Here is an 18,570-nt window from a genome sequence, read left to right on the forward strand (position 1 = left end):
GCTGAAATTAGTTTTGTTTGAGAAATGAGTAGACAAACATTACTTTTGAATAAAGTATAGGCCTAATGAGAAATAACTAATTACTCAAGAGGCAGAATAAAGAAGTAGTATTTCCAATTTATGCCATTTTATACTTGTAGTCCATTCAACTCCATTTATATGGCAGAGACGTTTTCAGATAAAGATTTTACATGAAAAACACGTGATCAGTTTCTAACAAACATTAAACCATCTACCAGGATATAAACAAGTTACCATTTGCTCCAGCTACAACACTAAAATGCTGCTTACAAGTTCATGCATTATTATTAAAAATAATTCACCTATAGGCCAAATATGGCATCTCCTTGAAGGGGGCAGTTCTACTGCCTAATGACTGCTTTTATTTTGATACCTAAGTTTTAAAAAAGTGCGGATAATACTTACGTAAAACATTTATTTACTGCTACTTTTAGATGTAGGATCTGAACACTTCTTCTTTTAGCCACTCAGAGCAGCCAGCAGCCTGCACGGGTCCTCTGGTCACATAAACCCAGATGTAGCGCCCAGCCACCGCATCTCATGCCTCAATTAGCGCCGCTGCCCTCTGTACGGACTCGATTAGGCCGTGATTTATCCGAAAGAAATATAATTATACCTCCAAATAAAATAATCAGCATTGAAGAGCGATTTCCTTAACGAGATGGAGCGGGGTAGATGCCACGGAGTAGCAGCGCCTCATTAGGGCGGTAATGAGACTTTGGGGTGATCCCGATAATTATCGAAATCTGTAAAATAAGGATCAAGTCAAATGTAACCTTAATTTGTCTGGCAATTGAGTTCATTTATTAGTATGACTATTTAGGAAGGACTCTCTCAGCCTTGATACAAGGTGTCGTTATTTTAGGTCATTTGGATAATAGATGTAACTGCTGCAGGGACATGAGACAGGCCTGTTTTGTCATTCATGGCCTTAACCAACATTCATCATGTGACTGACGGGGCTGCCCAGAGTGCTCTGGTCTTTATTGTAGGTATCAAGACAATCCATTTTCACTGCTCTTAACAGGAACACCAGCAAGTGAATACATGGTGCAATTAAACCCATCACTTAGTGTTAGTGCTGAAACAATCAGTTTATTAATAGATTAGTTGAAAGAAATTCACAATCCCCAACAATTCTGATAATTGCTTAATTGTTTTAGTAATTTTTCAAGCAACAAAAAAAGCCAAACATTAACTGGTTTTAGTTTCTCAAATGTGATAATTTGCTGCTTTTCAGCTGTTTTTTTAATCACTGTAAGCTGAATATATTTGTGTTTTCGCAAAACAAGCTCAGGTAACTTGTGATGGGTACTTTTCCCTTCTGACATTTTACAAATTAAACAATTAATCGAAAGAATAAATCGACAATGAAAACAATTGTCAGTTGCAGCTCTGGTTAGTTTTCTGGGATGTCTCATCATCATCATCAAGGGTTAGAAACAATAAAGGTCCTCAAAACTTAACCAAATCAGATACATGTCAAAAGAAATTCAAAATGTATTAATCTGTCACTTCATAAAACACTGGAGCTTCTACAGAGATCTGCAGTCTTTCACTGTTTACAATAGCAACCAGTGTAAACCTTCCTACTTATAAATCAATCCTGCAGTGGACCCGCACCAACAAAAAATGTTTGCGGAAAAGACAACAAACATGTGTGTGTTTAATCATGCCTATGTAGTCCAGACTGTGTATTAGTATGCTAATTAATGTCATAAGAAAAACCTTTTTACTCCTCTACTGCGATAAACTGAATGATTTATCGTGTTCTTGTGGGATTTTACTCACAGGAGAGGCTCGATCAAATGTGCTGGCACGTTAGTGGTGAACAGTAAAAATAATTACATCAAGAACAGAGACTCTGAATGGATTCAGTTTGCCTCCACGGTTGCAAACAGAGCCTGACGAAAGGAATGGACATTTAAAGCAAGTGAATCTCACAGTGAGAACAGACACAGATCAGAAATCATCCTTCAAGCTTCACTGAGTCCAGAATGTTTCTAGCCTCCTTGTACTCCTCTGATTCGGCCAAATCCTCTTCTGTTTCCTGAAAAGACACAAACACAGACTTTTGAAAAATATCTCCAAAGCCCAAAAATGAGGAATTACAGCTACTTTAGAATAAATGCACAACTGTCCTCTACACATATTTGTGTAACTGTCTATAATCAAAAGATTTGAACAAAACTGTTTTGATGTCGCTTTGTCATTGTCATCATAAAACGTTAATGACTGAGGTAATATTTCAGTCAGCCTCATGTGACTGGGATCTAAACTGAGAAGTTGAGTGTAGGACTGAGAGATAACGTGACTTGTGTGGTGTCCATGTCCTTTAATCAAGTGTGTGCGAGTTCCTGTGGTGGTCACTGCAGTGACAGCGCTGCTAATGAACTGCGATGAGCATATTCATATGTGCACGTCCGTCTCAAAGAAAGAAAAAAAGAAGACAGGATGAGTGATGACGGAAGAGGACATGTTGCTAATCCCAAGTTAGCTCCCTCCGCCTACCATTTACTGACTCACACCACCAGCTGTTGCACTGCATTATTTGAGACGACCCTGAGACTGTGGTTGTACAGAAAGACAAAATATGGTGTAACGTGACATTTGAGGATATTCAAATGTTCAGTTCATTGATATCACAAAAAAAGCATTTATGTGGTCACAATGACAAGGTTAACAAGCTGATTCAATAAGTGCGTTTTATGTTCACCATTTTCACCATCTTGGTTTGCTGTGAAGAAGGAAGGCTGAAAGGTGCTAATTAACATTAAACCCAAAGTTCAGGCGAGGCTGATGGGAATGTCATTAGTTTTTCAAGTCATAAACCAAACTGGACAAATTGTAATTAAAGTTAAAGTTAAAACAACTCATCCTGAGGGAGACATTTATTTAAGTGCCTATATCATAGCAATCTATCTAAATGTTGTCAAGATGTTTCACTAAAAAAACAAATGTTAACCTCATTGTACAGGAAAAGTCAGGGGATCAACAAAGTCAGTAGGATTCATCATCTGGGAACCATGAATCAGAGGCTGCGTTAGACTCGATGTCCGTCATAATCTGTTATTACATGTCAGTTTTTATTGAGACATATAGCCTATTTAATAGGATTTAATTTTCAAAAGCATTATAGATTATGCATTTATTAAGGGCATGGAGAGACTTTTCATGTGACCACACGAAGCAGGCGAATGATTTTTACCTGCTTGCTGCCACTTACCTGGATAACAAGGTCATGAATGTGAGATCAAAGACAAAACTACTAGACAACAGCTAATTTAATATGCACACTCGCCGCCAACTGGACAGGAGGTCTACGTGTGGTTACTGACAGCGTTGCATGTGAGTTACTTAACATTACAGTAGAGCGCCCCGAGTCTTTATCTGTCAAAATGATAGACAGCCTTTAGATTTTTCCTTTGTTGTCCCCCCCACATTCATTTACAGGGAATATTTGGTTAACGCCACCCGTGTCATGAATGTCTGCTTCATGACAATCCACTGAGCAGATGTTAAGATATTTCAGTCTGGACCAAAGTGGTTGACCGACTGACCAACAGACTGACCTTGCCAACCCTACAGTTACATGAATAGCACGGCTAATAAAAAATTTAACTACATCATTGTTTCTGGAAAAACATGTTGCTGTTGAGTTTCTCCAAATGTCAATTTTCAATCTTTTGAGCAACAAAAATCTCACTCAGCTCCACTCTATGTTTAAATGCTGGCGGAAGTCTCTAATATCGTATTGGATTATCTCTCACATTTCCAAAATCAAGGCAAAGCAGTTTGTTGTTACTGTTGTCTGGATACTTTTAAGCAGTCAAATGTCAAGCAGTGCCCACTCACCTACTCACCTCTTTGAGCCTTGGGACCAGCTTAGTTTCAGACCAGGTTATAAAGTTACTATCAGATATACAATGAGGACTAAAAGATACACTGCTTGGTGACAGTGAGAAACCCATTTTATGTAAAATACGCTGTTTAGGCTAACTGAATGAAAAACAGTACAAATACAATGACACCATGTAGGTTTTCAACAAAGCCATGAATTAATAGATTGAGAGTTTCATCAATAAAGTTTTGTCCTTTTGTGAGATGAAAAAAGTTGTTTTTGTGTGTTACTTACTAATAACTGAAGCAGATCTGCGTGAGCTATGGTCAAACGGCGGTGGCTGTCTGGGATCATCATCCTGGACTCCTGCAACACCTCCATCTGAAACCACACAGAGCCATCACCATTATTAATTGGACTTACCCCCAACACTGCTCCCGTTATCATTTTTCATTACCTGCCTTCACAAAAAAATTAAAAATAAACACATTATCAAACATGTATTTTCAAAATAAGGAACATTACTTTAAACAGCTAGATACAGGCATACTCATTTGCTGCATTTGGCTGTAGCCTTGTTCCTGACAGTAACGTGCAGGGTGTCCCACATTCACTCTGCTGTGGTGAACATCTCCCAACAAGGCGATGGTATGAAAAATGTTATTGAGTTATCGATCGGGCAGGGAGTTGGGCGGCAGGGGACCACCTCGATCTGACTGCACACCTGGATAAATGAAGAAACCCTGAGCCGAGGGCACTGTGATCAGGCGTAAAGAGGTATTACTACGCCCGGAGTGGAACTGTGTTAAAGCTTGAGGAACTTTCACAGCCGCGGCTAATGTGGAATTCCCCCAGCTGGCACCCTAAAGAGCAGAGAAGAGTTGGCTAACGCTGTCAGACACACTCACTCATGACAGATGTTTCCTCACCTAGCCCTCTGTCGAGCTGGAAAGTCAAAACATGGACGCAGTTACACACATGTACATTTCACGGCTGTGCCCACAAACAGGCGCTCAGATGAACTCATACACGGGCAGGCTGGCAGGCTAACTGACACGCCGAAAAGACGGTAAACAACTAGTCGAGTAGGTTTCCATCTAGATGTGACAAGGTGAGCCAGACTAAGCAGAGGAGTGCTGAAACAGAGAAAAGTCATGGTGCCCTCCCAGTGCAGTGGAATGATCCCATCAGCGCTGGATAAAGACGACACTTACAGCGTATTGATTCCATTAAAATAAAAACCTCTAATCCATCCTGCCCCAGACCTCTCATCTCCAACCATAATCCATCTGGCTTCACAATCTCCACATTTAACTCCAGCCAAGCCTGCTGCTCAGCCTGAGCCTCCGCTCTATGAATGAACAAACAAAACAAAACACACACAGAATTTTAATGTTACCAGTAAACATAATGTAGTTCCTCCCTGCCTGAACCATGTACAAGTGAAATCCAAATTAACTGGGACCCAGTACTCTTGCAGGAGGAAGTAAGGAGCAGTACTGGTGGAACACGCCCACATATTTTGGTACAGTCCACATACTGAGGCTTTTTGGGATTGTATAAAAGGGATATCTATCTCCTAAATATTGTTACGGCTTCAAGTAAAAAAGAACTGTTACCAAACTCAGAGAAATAACCAACTATGAAACTTTAACACTGACTACGCTCCATGGAATAAATTACTTGCACCCTTCAACCACAGAAAGACAAGACTGATCAGTGTTAGCGGTGTATGCATTTACCATTTCTAGTAGCTTATTTCACCATTTTAATTCTACTTCATTCTCCACCTTATTTTAGAATCTGCTCCCTTTCCCTTCAGTTTTCTTTTACCCACCTCCTCCAGTAGGATACGTTTTATAAAGTTGCTGAAACGACACAGAGCTTATCTTTGCTTTACCTGGTCCGTGCTTGTAAAATATCCACCATGTCCACGTCTTGTCATGTAATAGATCACAATTCTCTCTGTGTTTCTCTGCAAAATGCTAAAATGGGTCACCAAATATACCTGGGAGGCCGGCCCAAGTAAAGTCTCTATGTGGGAAACACTGACTAGTAGGGCTGAGTGGTGTGCCAGTAATGTTTAAGTCATCAACCTACCGTAGTACTGTCAGTATTTTGTGCATTTCTCTTGATAATCAAGCAATTTTATTTAATGTTCCTCTTAATTTGACCTTTTTGGCCCAAATCCCTTTGTAATTTACTGTACCTGTGTATAGGTCTGTTAACTGATGACTCTACGCTAGTCTTTGTGTTTTCATTCTGCTAATGAAAACACAAGGACTTGTAAAACTTATTTTACCAAGACATAAAGCAAGTTAGCAACAAGTGTGTCGCACACATGTTCAAACCCTACACTGCTTTCTCCAGTGCACAGGCAAATGATGGAGGGCTCGCCGGCATAGTGACAGAGAATGAAGGAGCAGAGGGACACTAAATTACCAGCATGTGTCAGTAATTATCAAACTCCTCTAAAGTAACATGATATAATTACATCTGCATCAAGCAAATTACAAAATCACTAATGATTCTCTTCTCAAAACCTAATTCTTCATTATCACTGTGGACTGACCTCATTACATGAACGAGGGGCTACTCAAATCATCAACATAGAATTCGCTTCTTAACTATGAGAGTCACTTACTGGCTGAGATAAATGGATAATGCTATGATTTCCATATATACTGTTATATATGATCAAAGAAGCAAAGAATAGGACCCACATACCTGTTTCTTGATCACATAAAGATCTCCTGCCTCCGCTTTCAGGCGCTCAATCTTCTCCTCCTGCTGCTGTGCCTCAGTTTTGTACGACATCTCCTCTTTCACCAGCCTGCAGACAACAAGAACAGCAAGAGGGGAAAAGACGGTTCAGTTAGAGGCAGTGACACAGTGTTGTTCCTTCAAACATGAAACATAAATGCACGGGCTCCCCGACAGATAATATAGGCCGCGCCATGAAAAAGACGAGCTGTGATGGTCACCTTTTACAGAGGCCATCTATCCTCATTCTGTCCAATGGTCCTCTGACTGAGGGGTCACAGGGAGATCATTTCCCGCAGGATGGCGAGACGCACACCTCAATAACAACCACCGAATACACCATTCCTCCTCACTGCTGCTACACACCATTCTGGCATCCAAGCGGAGATCAGCCTTAAATTATGCTTTAATTTGAAATTCAAATCAAGGATATGATGTACTTGCAGATCTTAAAATGTCCCTGAATACCTCAGACAAATGTTTCCCATACAATGTTAATGTCATGCTCATCTGATATGAAATGTGTTTTATTTCTGGAACAAATCTTTAGTTTTACACTAAGATAGTATTAAAATCAGTGCTTGATAGCTGCTTTGCACAGACATTCTCCATAATAATCACAAAATAAGTCTTTGCAAAGGTCACGACTAAACTGAAAAATATTTACAGGATATTTCTTTCATAGTAAATAGACTAAACAACTGAACACTTATTAGTAGAGCGTCATAGTCATGGGCAATAATGGTACAGGCCTGATGTTGAAATGAGACTGAGAAGCCTTTTTCACAAGTTTTATACTGTATATTATTATTTATTATTAGTATTTGTATCATATATTGCTCAAATGTGACAATTTGAGTAGTTTGAATGGAGACAGCTCATGTTGGGAATTTCTGAAAACCTCATATATGACTGAAGATGATTATAGTGTAACTTAACACTAGGCTGAAAAGGTTTCAGGTCTGGAGTACCTGTACCCCCACACCCTGAGGCAGTGCTGTCACAGTTTACTGACACGCCTTCAGGTACACAACTACATCACCGCAGCAAAGTGAGAAGTTAAAACACTGGCTGTAAACAAAAACAAGGTTTCCAGGGGGTGTTAATTTGCACTTTAAAGTGGAGATTTCAGGAGTTATTATTATTATTATTGTTACTGTTATTCTACCATTTCTATAATCTTCACTAGGTTACCCACACCATTTCTGTAAGCGTGTCATGTCACAATGCACACCACAAACCTGATGCATACGCAACATTAGCACAAGTTATTTATCCAAAACAGAAACATGGATCTTAGGTCTGGTATTAAGTAATTTTTAGGGCAACGCCATTTGGCCATGGATATATATAAATATATTGGGGCATATAAGGCAAAATGTAGGGCAGTTAAAACCAAAGGTGCAGTAAGTTATAATTACATTGTATCAAGAAAGAACAGTATGAAATCAACAATTAGGAGTAGGTGTATTGAGAAACATTCCTGAGTTTATTAAATTTGAAAGTTAAAATGCTGTTTGATTTTTCAAAATGTCAATAACTCATATTAATTTAACCATTTACTGCTTATTGCCGTTAGAAACTGAGTACAATTAGCGGGTAATTAGCCTGATCATCAGACGTAATCAATACAAACACTTAAATCTTATCAGACTGTAAACCATTAATCAAACAAGTAACTAACTGCAGTCAACATCAGACAACCTTATCGTACTTTAACAGTCACCTATTGTTTCTGTGGTGGTGACAAAACGTAAAAGAATAAACATACAGTATTAGCAGTCTGAATGAAACGCAAGCTCCCTGCTGTCTCCAGGGAAAATATTACACCATACTCCATTGAAGAAACAACATAGTAACCATTCATAGTGTGTCGGCAAAAACACATAACTGTAGAAACTAAAGATGAAAGGTGCCATATGTCAACAGTCTTCTCGTCAATTCGGCAAATACAAATTCAACTTGTTACCAGCCTTAGATGGCAACGTGGTGGCAATTAATTATCTAGGGGTCAACTGATCGATTATTCAACCAATTGTTTCAGCATGAATCTGTTCTCTAGTCCAATGTATATTTAATATCAGAATCTAATTGTTAACAAAACATTCCTCTAACAAAAACGAGCATGACCTCAGGAGCACGAAGATAAGCAAGATGATTATTCTGAAATATTATCGCACAGAAGCTTATTTCACATTAATTCAGAGTAGGGATTCCCAGTGCCAGGGCAATTAAAAATATTATATTTAGTGACATAGTGGCTCTGTTGTATGCTGTTCAATTTAATTTGAATTTTATTCCAAAATATACCAAGGTGAGACTCTGAAGTGACACATCAAGATCATTTCAGTGCTGCATAATCATCTCTACTGTGAAGTAAACTGAATTCTGATTAAATGTATTCTTACTAATGTACTTTTCAAAATAAATATGTGTCCGAATGTCTTCATTATCAAGTGTTGAGTAACATCGACAATTAAATTGCACCTCAACCTATTCCATGTTTTGCAAACATACAGGGCCAGACAAACAGAAAACATTTTACTGTCCTTGTGAACTGTATCATTGCTTCCAGCTCACGCCATCACTGTGCTTACCTGACTCCTTTATCTAGCTCCATCACCTCCAACACACACACACACACACACACGGACATGCACACTACTAGTCCTTTTTAGAGATTAATTGATCATCAATTTAGTCCCTAATTTGGACCAAGTCAGGTGGTAAATGGGCCTCTTTTCCTTGATTGTTAGTGAAAATGGGGTTGAGTACATTGATAAATTTTGATTATTTATCAATTACGGGCCAAATGGAACTAAATCTATTAAACAGATTCTGACCCTGATTGGCATAATTGAGTTTGAAAATATCGCTATTGATAATGATTCCCAACTAATAGTCTTTTTCCGTCTGTGCCTGAATGACAACATGAACGTAATTTTTCATAAAATCAGCTGTGTGTGTGCGTAAGTGAGTGATCTTTCATTAATCAGCCACATTACTGGAGACCCTTCCCTCCGTGTTGCACTGCTCTGTCATATTTTACATCAATTACCACTCATTTTAATGCGGTTCCATCAAGAAGCTTTTTAAACAGGCGCCATATGTAATCGCAGCGCCTGCCTTCCACTCTCATGCTTGATGCTGAATGAGTGATGTCACCTGTTTAGAGTCAAAGAAGGTGGCAAAGAGAGGGGAAAGATGGAGGAAGGAAGGCTTGGAATAATTTGAATAAAACTGAAGGACAGTCTAATAACAAAATGTCCATTCCACCCCTTCCAGTCCTGATGTTAATTTCTTATTTCTCCCAGACTTGGAGCGCCGTGTGAATGAGGGGTGGGGTCGTGGCTGGTTTTAAATAGACCTGCCACCTCAGGCTTAATGGAAAAGGCAGCTCTCTGGAAAATAGAAAAAAAAGGGAATTAGAGCCAGCCGACACACACATTCGGCCGCCTCCTCTGGCACTGTATTTTTGAGCCACGACGTAGTCTGTGCTGGGACCGGAATGACAAAGGCAAATTACTGTTGTCATTTTATTAAGGGCATCCGCCTCGCTAGGGCAGAAAAGGCACTGACTGGAATGTGCAAAAGCCAGTGGAAATAGGCCTGGCTAAAAGACCAGGCAGGTTTCCTCTAAACTCCAATATATAACAAGGAAGCAGGGAGCTAGTGAGGCAAGAGGAGAGAAAAAGTAGAGACAGAGGAGAAAGAGACTGAATGGGAGGGACACAAGATTATGAAGAGACAGAAAGCAATGACACTCTGTACATTTAAACCTAACGGCTTGATTAAGGGTTCATGTCAGCGTAGTACTTTGGGCCTACAGGGGGTGAGATGTAGTATCGCCTGCCTTATGTTCAAATAGTATACTCAACCTTAAAAAGTACAGTCTTTAGGGACAGTACACTTCTATACTACTGCACTATTGTTTTTCTTGCACTGGACACTGTGACATTTTTCTCTATGGGAAGCCCAGCCACCATCATTACCACCTCAGGGAGCCTGTTAGTAATCTGACCCTCATCAAAACACAATCAATAGCACATTACACTAACGCTATTGACAGGAGGGAATTAGAGGTCTGCCTGATCGACGAGAGACCCTCCCAGTCCATCACAGAGACTACTATACTGAGCCCATTACCTCACCACAGCTCTTATAATATCTACAGTATTTTCTATAACAGCATGGTAAATCAGGCCATTGGACAAATTTAGAGATGAGCTCAGAGTGGATGCCAACTCTTTTAATAGATTGGCTTACACTGGATGATGATCTTCAGAGGTCCTACATCAAAAAGCCTGTGTTTTGTCACATCTCAAATCTGCTGAGATGTCATGTACAAAGAAAAACACATGTATTAGGGTACAGGTTTGGAATTTCTATTCATTATTCTTTTGTACTGTAAGAGTCGATTTTCCCATGCTGTCTTCTTTCCCATGCTACATCCCTCACCAGCTAGAAAACTATGGAAACAAAAGCTGTGCTTCCACCAATGTTTTTAAATGACATTTTGAAGTATCAAATTAGAAAAAGCTGATGGAAACGGAAAAAAAAATTGTCTTTTTCTAAAAAGACTTAATGCGCTAAATGGGAGATGGAAACACTTTTGCAGATTAAGTTCTGACGTAGTGACCTTGTAACTTACGACTGATCAGCTGTTTCCGCTGTCGTCATGGAAACATGGCTGGTAGCAACTTGCCAACTTGAAACACATTCCTGAAGACATCTATCCACTTACTGCTGTTATTTAACAGTAGTGATAGTAAAAGAGGTACATTTTACCAGGCGTCTGTAAAACATACCGCTGTGGCATGTTCAGTTTGGCTACAGCTCTGTAACGTGGGCTGGAGGCTCAAGTTGCAGCCTAATAGTGTTATCCTGCTTACAGTATGAACTTCACCACAATCTCTAGCGAAAAATCTTCATCAGCAGTCCAGACTGCTAGTTAACCAGCTTTACTACTCTCTTACTCTCATAGTTCCCAGTGACTCTTGAACAGTACTTCTGCTTGAAATGCCCATCCCTACCATATAATACTACAAGCTTTGATACTGCAATGTTTTTCTTGAACGTGTTTGATCATCAAATCAGGATCTACTGCAGATTCCAGTTGAACAGAATGTGAAGAATACTGACTGTACAAGATTAAACTTACACTACACCGCATATACCTTTGTGGTTTGCGGAGGTAATAAAATATTTTCCATGCTTCTGGAGATGCTGCAACTTGTCATCCAACAGAATCCACTCCCTGGCATCAAGTGTCAATAAGTTAAGTTTAGTGATGAGCTGTGGTCTGATTTATTTACTCTAATTAGGCCTATATAAATGTCTCAATAATCTTGTAGATACGTCACCTTGATAATATAAGTTAAGAGAAATATAACCATCTTTGGCTTAACTACACTGAGGTTATATACTGATGGAGAGAAACAGAAGCTAATTTATCCTAAATATCAAGCTACTGACCAGATAGTCAATATGAAATGCCTCAGAAAAAAGGAATTCAGGAGATCTCTACATTTAATTCTAATAACGCACGCACTTAAGACGCAATTTCAAAGCCCTAAATCTAAATCCTGAATTTGATTTAAGCATTAAAATTTAGAGTAAAAGTATTGCCAAAGTCCTTATAGGCAAGTCCCATATGACCATTGGTGGTTATTTCGGACTAACAACACCAGGCCCCTATCTGAATGAATAGGGAGAGAGCCATAACTGCACTTTCACTGGTCAGCAGAACATAAAAACTGCACGTACAGAATCAGCAGTAAACTCTGTCAAAAAAAAAAAAAAAACACTGAAAAAGTTTGATGACTTTGCCCAAAAATAAGGTTTGATAAGCATTTTTCCCCACCGGTTATAGTTCCCCACCTTCATATGCGTGGTAGTAGTGACGCATGCGCAGCAGACCTTTACGTCAATGGAACCACACGATTGGCTTAATACGTTTCCCGGCTCGGCAGTTAAAAGCAGACGATTGGCTTTTTAGCGAGAGGGGCGGGATAACCCGGCATTATGGGAGTTGTATTGAGGATTCTTTAAGTAACCTGTCGCCTCTTAAAACATCTCTGGTATTGTTCTGGTATTAAGTGACATGAAAACTGCCACAGAATGGGGTCACATGATCAACTTGGTTTAAGTTTACCAATGGCCCAAATTTCCTGACATCACTGTAGTCTTTTAATATCACTCTACCAGAGCTCTAAAGAGAGCACTGCCAACTTCATATGCGCATAATGAAACAAACGATGAGACTGCATAACTTGTCTGTCTCCAGGACGGTACAAATGAGGCCATAATATAATCTTACCACAAAATAACCGACCTGAAGCTAGTGCCAACATGTTTCTTCATAGAAACAATTTCAGTATAGAAAATAAAGCAGCATCATATTTAACAGCATATTTTTATGATATGCTTAGTGACAGCAAACTTGCAGTCCTAATACAAATGTGATGATCTGCTATCTAGGCCATAATACTAATAGCAGCAGTACATGATGGAGACTGTCCCATTGTAGTCATCGTGACTGTGCAGGTATTTCATGCATTTCTACAAATGTCCACCATCCGTTCAGACAGGGTGGTGAAAAGTCTAATTATATGGAAATAAAACCAACAAACACAGCTAAATATGACTGCATTAATGACAGCAGTGTAACATTAACGTTAGTATATTCAATGTTAGCCGAGATGGGGAAGTTTTCAATGTTAGCGGCTATGTAGCTACCGTTAGTTAGTTGTGTTTACATTACAACCACTAAAAACAACGTGTATGACACTGGTGGTTGGGATTTACCTCTTCTATCATTATACATGGCAGTTTGGGAAACAACACAGCAATAGTTATCTCACAGACGAGCCGTATAGGCAACATGTTCATAGCAACATGAGAGCTATCTAGCTAACAGCTAGCATCAGTTGATCAACGTTAGCTGCAGCTGGAAGCTACGCTGAACATAATGACAGTAACTGAACAACGCTATCATTTTGGGTGGCGTTACAGTGAGTTTGTATCGTCAGACCACAAGTGTTAGCTAGTTACTGTCAAACCAAAATGAAGTGTAGCCACTGCAAACGGAACAAAAGAAAACTGCGTAGCCATCAGTGACCGCAGGCCGCGCCCAAACACCGGAGTAAAGTTAAAACATATCCGACAAACAGTCTTCCTATCCTGGGTAAGCTAGTTAGATCGCTATCCTTAGCTCAATGTAGCTATTCAAGCAGCTTTCTGGACATGCTAAATGATCTATAACTACAAATATAAGCATCTTACCTCTTAACGATGCCGGTTTTAATCTTAATTTGCCGTATTCTTGGATCTGCCATGGCTGTAGACTGGGGATATTACAGTTTCTGTGGGTAACTGGGTGAACACGGCGCACAGGTGGAATTCAGTGATGACAAGCTGCTTGCAGATAAATCGATCGTTTGGATTAGATGATTACCGAGTGTGTGGATCACAGATTACAACTGGTCCAGTTTGGGGAGAGAGCGCTCTGGTCCTGGTAACTTGTACAAGGTCATTGTATTCCTTTTGTATTAGTCCTATACAGTGGTAGAATGTAACTAAGTATTGTAATTTTGAGATACTTGTACTTTACTTGAGTAGTTCCATTGTATGCTACTTTATACTTCTACTCCACTACATTTCAGTGGGTAATATTGTAGTTCTACATTTCTTTAATATATATATATAATGAGTACTTTTGCTGATGGTACTTTAAGGAAAATAATAACAACATCCAGTAAACTTCAAAGTATGGGTTGCATTTACAAACACAGAACACTAAAAAGGCAAACAGCATTGTGGGTGATCAGGGACGCCCCTTTGCCTCTTCATTTTAACTGTTTCCTTCTGGACGACAAGACTGTGCTTCTGTTACAAAAAACAAATCCAAGTTTTCCTTTTTTCCACAGGCCAATAAATTTCTTAAAGAAATGTAATATTTAATGATGATAACGTATTGTCACAAGTGTCTGTATATCTGTCCATGTATGGTTGAAATTGTTCATTGGTGTCTGTTGTCTGATTTTTTTTCTTGTCTTTTGCTGCCAAATGCCATATCATTTCTGCTGTGACCTAATTTTCCCACAGGGACAATAAACAAATATAACAAATTAAGTATATTTTGATGCTAATACTCTTGTACTTTTACTTTTGAATGCAGGACTTTTTTTTTTCTTACAACAAATGCAGTACACAGGTGTGGCATGCGGCGGTGGTTGAAAAGGCTACAGGGCAATTTCAGCTTCATCGTAATCCATAATCACATGTTTTGGGTGAAGTGCCCCACTCAGCTTCAGTTTTAGTGATGTGGGAGTTATTAATTGATGAGCTGCTTTTCTTCCACATTTAGAGAAATGAGTTGAGATGATCTGGGGAAGGATATCTCTCACGCATCTTGCTTTGAAGGTGTTCTGGACATGGACAACTCTGACAGCCAGCAGACCATGAAAAATATCCAAGACTAATAGGAGCTTCATCTTTTAGCTGCTTTGCGAGCAGTTGGGGATTCCCTCAGAAGAGCTGAATTTTATCAAGGTTTAAGATCATCTGGCATGTTGCTCTGTTGCCATATAAATTAAATAATATAATAATAAAACAAATGTATTATATTTTTGTATTGTCCTATGCATTAACCTTTAACATATTTCCAATGTTTCATTGACTTCTGAATTTTATAAACTGGAAAGTCTAGTTTGTGATACTATTTTTGAATATGCAATTAAGTAACAAGAAAAACGAAGAGCTGCATCTTTTATATATACTATATATATACTTAATTAAGCAATTTATTTGGTTCAGAAGAGGTAAAAATAAAACCAGTGGCTCTCAACTTTTCGGTTTGTGACCCCTAACAGAAAACGCTTTGGCTCCTTGTTATGTTTCTGATGTCTATAAGGTGTTAGGTGTTCCACCAAAGAGACATTTCTCCTCTAAACTGCTCAGATATTTTCATTTAAGTAATGTTCGAGGCTTAGGAGAAACAAACTACTTTAAAGTACTTTACTTTTAATATTTTGACCTGTGTATACTGTAGAGATATTCACTGTATAGTTATTCCTAATACATCTATGCAGTTCCAATGAGGTACCTTGCTATTTCAATACAAGACAATAAACAGTATATACTACAATTGCATTAGCCATGTACATAATATTATCAGGCTATACTGTTTAATATATTTAGAGTTAGAGTATAATCCTAATTCTTAGCTAGTCCAGCTTCTAGTTAAGTTTGTAGTTATTTATGTTTTATCATTCCCTTTTTTATTTACATCTTTGTCTTAATGTTGTGTGAGGATGTTAATGTGTGACATGGCTGCTCTAATGCTGCTATCAATCTATCTATCTATCTAAATCATGTGCAGTCTCCTGCCTTTGTGCATGTGGGTCATTATCTGACAAATGTAAAATACTCCTACTACTTCACTACTTTGGCATCCTGTCTTTGTTGACTGCCCACCTTGGATCAAACCATGAGACAGCATTGGATATAAAACACATAAACATACTCAGGTATCCACTGAGTCCTGCTCTGAATCTTGTCTCTTCTACAGCAATCTGATCCAAAGTCAGTAATGAGATCCAAGTACAGCAAGTACAAGTCTTACAGCAGACCCAAAAATCCTTACCTTTTGGGGTTACACATATACTAGTTTTGCATACATCTTGTTCACTATAACATATATATATTCATGTGTAAGGCCAGTGTGTTTAGCTTTAAACATTTAGTGTCAATAGGCATTAAAATCTATATACAGGCAAATATTGCCTTATATGCTCTGTGTAAGTTAAGGCTTTATAAGCCTCAGAATAAACCAATTTCTTTATTTAAACAGTATATCACTTAAGCTAAACAATTGACATGGCAGATAAAGCTGTATTACAAAACAGCACATTCAATATAATTTGAATCTCTGTGCATCTGATATTGATTTGTGTGATCTATGAAAAAGAATCAATTTCATAGTTTTCTTCAAGGCTGCTTGTGTCAGAAAAACATATATTTTATTACATTCCAGTCTTCAGTCTGTCAATACCATTAAAAGTTTATGTTACTCAACTACATTTCTGCACATTATGGTATCACAGCTTCAACACAGCTTTTCCATAACAGTAGAATAATTATATACAGCAACACAACCTAAATGTCTTAATTGCTCATCACACTTATAATAACAACAAAACTTACAACTAATGAGCAGAGCAGTTGTCAGGTCAAGGGTGGAAGAAAGGAATACAGCCTCTGCAGAATTACATAAATGTAGACATTTTCTCATGCAAATAAATTTACATCAAAATTCTCTCTTTTAAAAATGTTGTTAAACTCGTCCTCACCATTCTAGTGGTAACATTAATTCAATCAATAAAAATATTAATAATAAGTATTAGCAATAATATTAATAAGACTAATACTAATTATTGTTAGCAACATGGGGGCAAAAGGCAGCCTGCAACCACAGATCCAGACTCTACAGCTCTGGAGCCAGAAACACCTGCAGAAAGTGACAGAAGGAGAGAGGGATGAGGATGCACAAAACTAAGGGAGATGGAAGGAGTCAAGTCAGTAACATGCATTAATGGGATAATGATGCATACAGATGGAGAGGAAGAGGAGGAGAGAGGAGCTCACTGCATCATGCATGAGTCAAGACTGCCTAGACAGTCTGAGCCTATAGCAGCATAACTAAGAGATGATTCAGGACTCACCTGAGTTTTAAGCCTGTGGAGTTGGTGTCTGCCTCCTGAACCCAAACTGGGACCCAATTCTACAGGATAGGAGCTTGGTAGCTGAAAGCTCTGTTTATATTTATTTTTTTGGTAGCTGAAGGCTCTGCTTTATTTGAGTGGTGCAAAAATTATAAAGAATGCATGAAATGGTATACAAAAAAAATAATTGGGTAAATATGTCCATAGCAGTGGCAGAAGAAGCAGAAGCAGTCATCAATGTTTTAGTGGTGGTGCCTACAATTCCACTTTAACAAAGTATCAATGTGGCTTATTTAGCTTTTAACAAATTAGGTATGAAAATATACTGTGCACGCTGTTATAATTCTCAGCAATACCAGCTAATATTGCAACAACATAAACAAATGATTTCAAGTGAATATTCATTATTCCACTACCAGGATGGCTGCTTTTCATTTAGACATGACATTATTATACCCTGGCAAATAGAAAGAGACTCATTAAATGTGCATCTGCTTGTGTAATACTGGAGAATGTAAATCCAAATTTAGTTCTGCAATAAATTAAGTATAAAAATAAGCTCACCTTTAGCGTAGTATTCTCAACAACTTCTGAATCACTGGCAAAGACAAGGACATGAAAAAGTAAGGTAGTTATCAAGATAAACAGACATTATAACAACTTTATGCATATACAGTTACAACTGAAGGAAATGATAGAATATACTTGGGTGCAATTTTGAGGTAATTGCACTTTACATACTTCTATTTCATGCTACTTCTACTCCATTACATTTGAAAGTCAAAATATTGTCATATTTGTCATTTATTTTTATCTGCTTTATTTTGTAGTTACTTTACAGATTACCATTCTGTGCACAAAACCAATGATGATCTCATAAAATATGAAGCGTTAGATTAAATACCCAACACTTTATAAAGAAGTTGTGCTCCACCAACTAAAACATCAAAATGCTGCTTGACACAGAACAAATGCATCAGTAAAAATAATCCAGTAATATAATATGCTGTATGATAATGTAACACAGAGAGGGGCCATTTCTCTTCATGAGTATACTTCGAATCTTTAAATACATTTTGCTGATAATACTTTTACTTATAACATTTTCAGTGCAGTACTTACAATTGTTATTTTAACTTTACATATTGCCTATTTGAAAGAAAATGAATACTTCCTCCTCTTAAATAGCTACTAATACTTAGGTGTTTAATACCTATTCTC

At 38.3% G+C, this 18,570-nt stretch overlaps 1 protein-coding gene across 1 annotated transcript; it reads right to left on the bottom strand.

Moving 5' to 3' along the window:
* Positions 1 to 984: 984 nt before the first annotated feature.
* tbca (tubulin cofactor a) lies at positions 985 to 14,065 on the bottom strand. Its single transcript, XM_038734095.1, has 4 exons — positions 13,910 to 14,065; positions 6,590 to 6,695; positions 4,157 to 4,243; positions 985 to 2,071 (listed from the first exon to the last, which is right to left on the bottom strand). The coding sequence occupies exons 1-4, from the start codon at positions 13,960 to 13,962 to the stop codon at positions 1,991 to 1,993; spliced, it is 327 nt and encodes a 108-aa protein (XP_038590023.1). The 5' UTR covers positions 13,963 to 14,065; the 3' UTR covers positions 985 to 1,990.
* Between the last annotated feature and the right edge of the window lie 4,505 nt (positions 14,066 to 18,570).

Source organism: Micropterus salmoides, unplaced genomic scaffold, assembly GCF_014851395.1.
Source record: "Micropterus salmoides isolate LMB-PRFRI ecotype aquatic unplaced genomic scaffold, ASM1485139v1 Ms_hic_scaffold_20, whole genome shotgun sequence".
Lineage (NCBI taxonomy): Eukaryota > Metazoa > Chordata > Actinopteri > Centrarchiformes > Centrarchidae > Micropterus > Micropterus salmoides.

What these genes read in the sequence shown, in the direction of transcription:
- tbca (XM_038734095.1), bottom strand. Translation starts at nt 13,962, where the DNA reads ATGGCAGATCCAAGAATACGGCAAATTAAGATTAAAACCGGCATCGTT. An exon ending in AAAACCGGCATCGTTAAGAG is followed by an intron (nt 6,696 to 13,909) that starts GTAAGATGCTTA and finishes TGTTGTCTGCAG; the next exon opens with GCTGGTGAAAGAGGAGATGT. An exon ending in TTTATGTGATCAAGAAACAG is followed by an intron (nt 4,244 to 6,589) that starts GTATGTGGGTCC and finishes GTGTGGTTTCAG; the next exon opens with ATGGAGGTGTTGCAGGAGTC.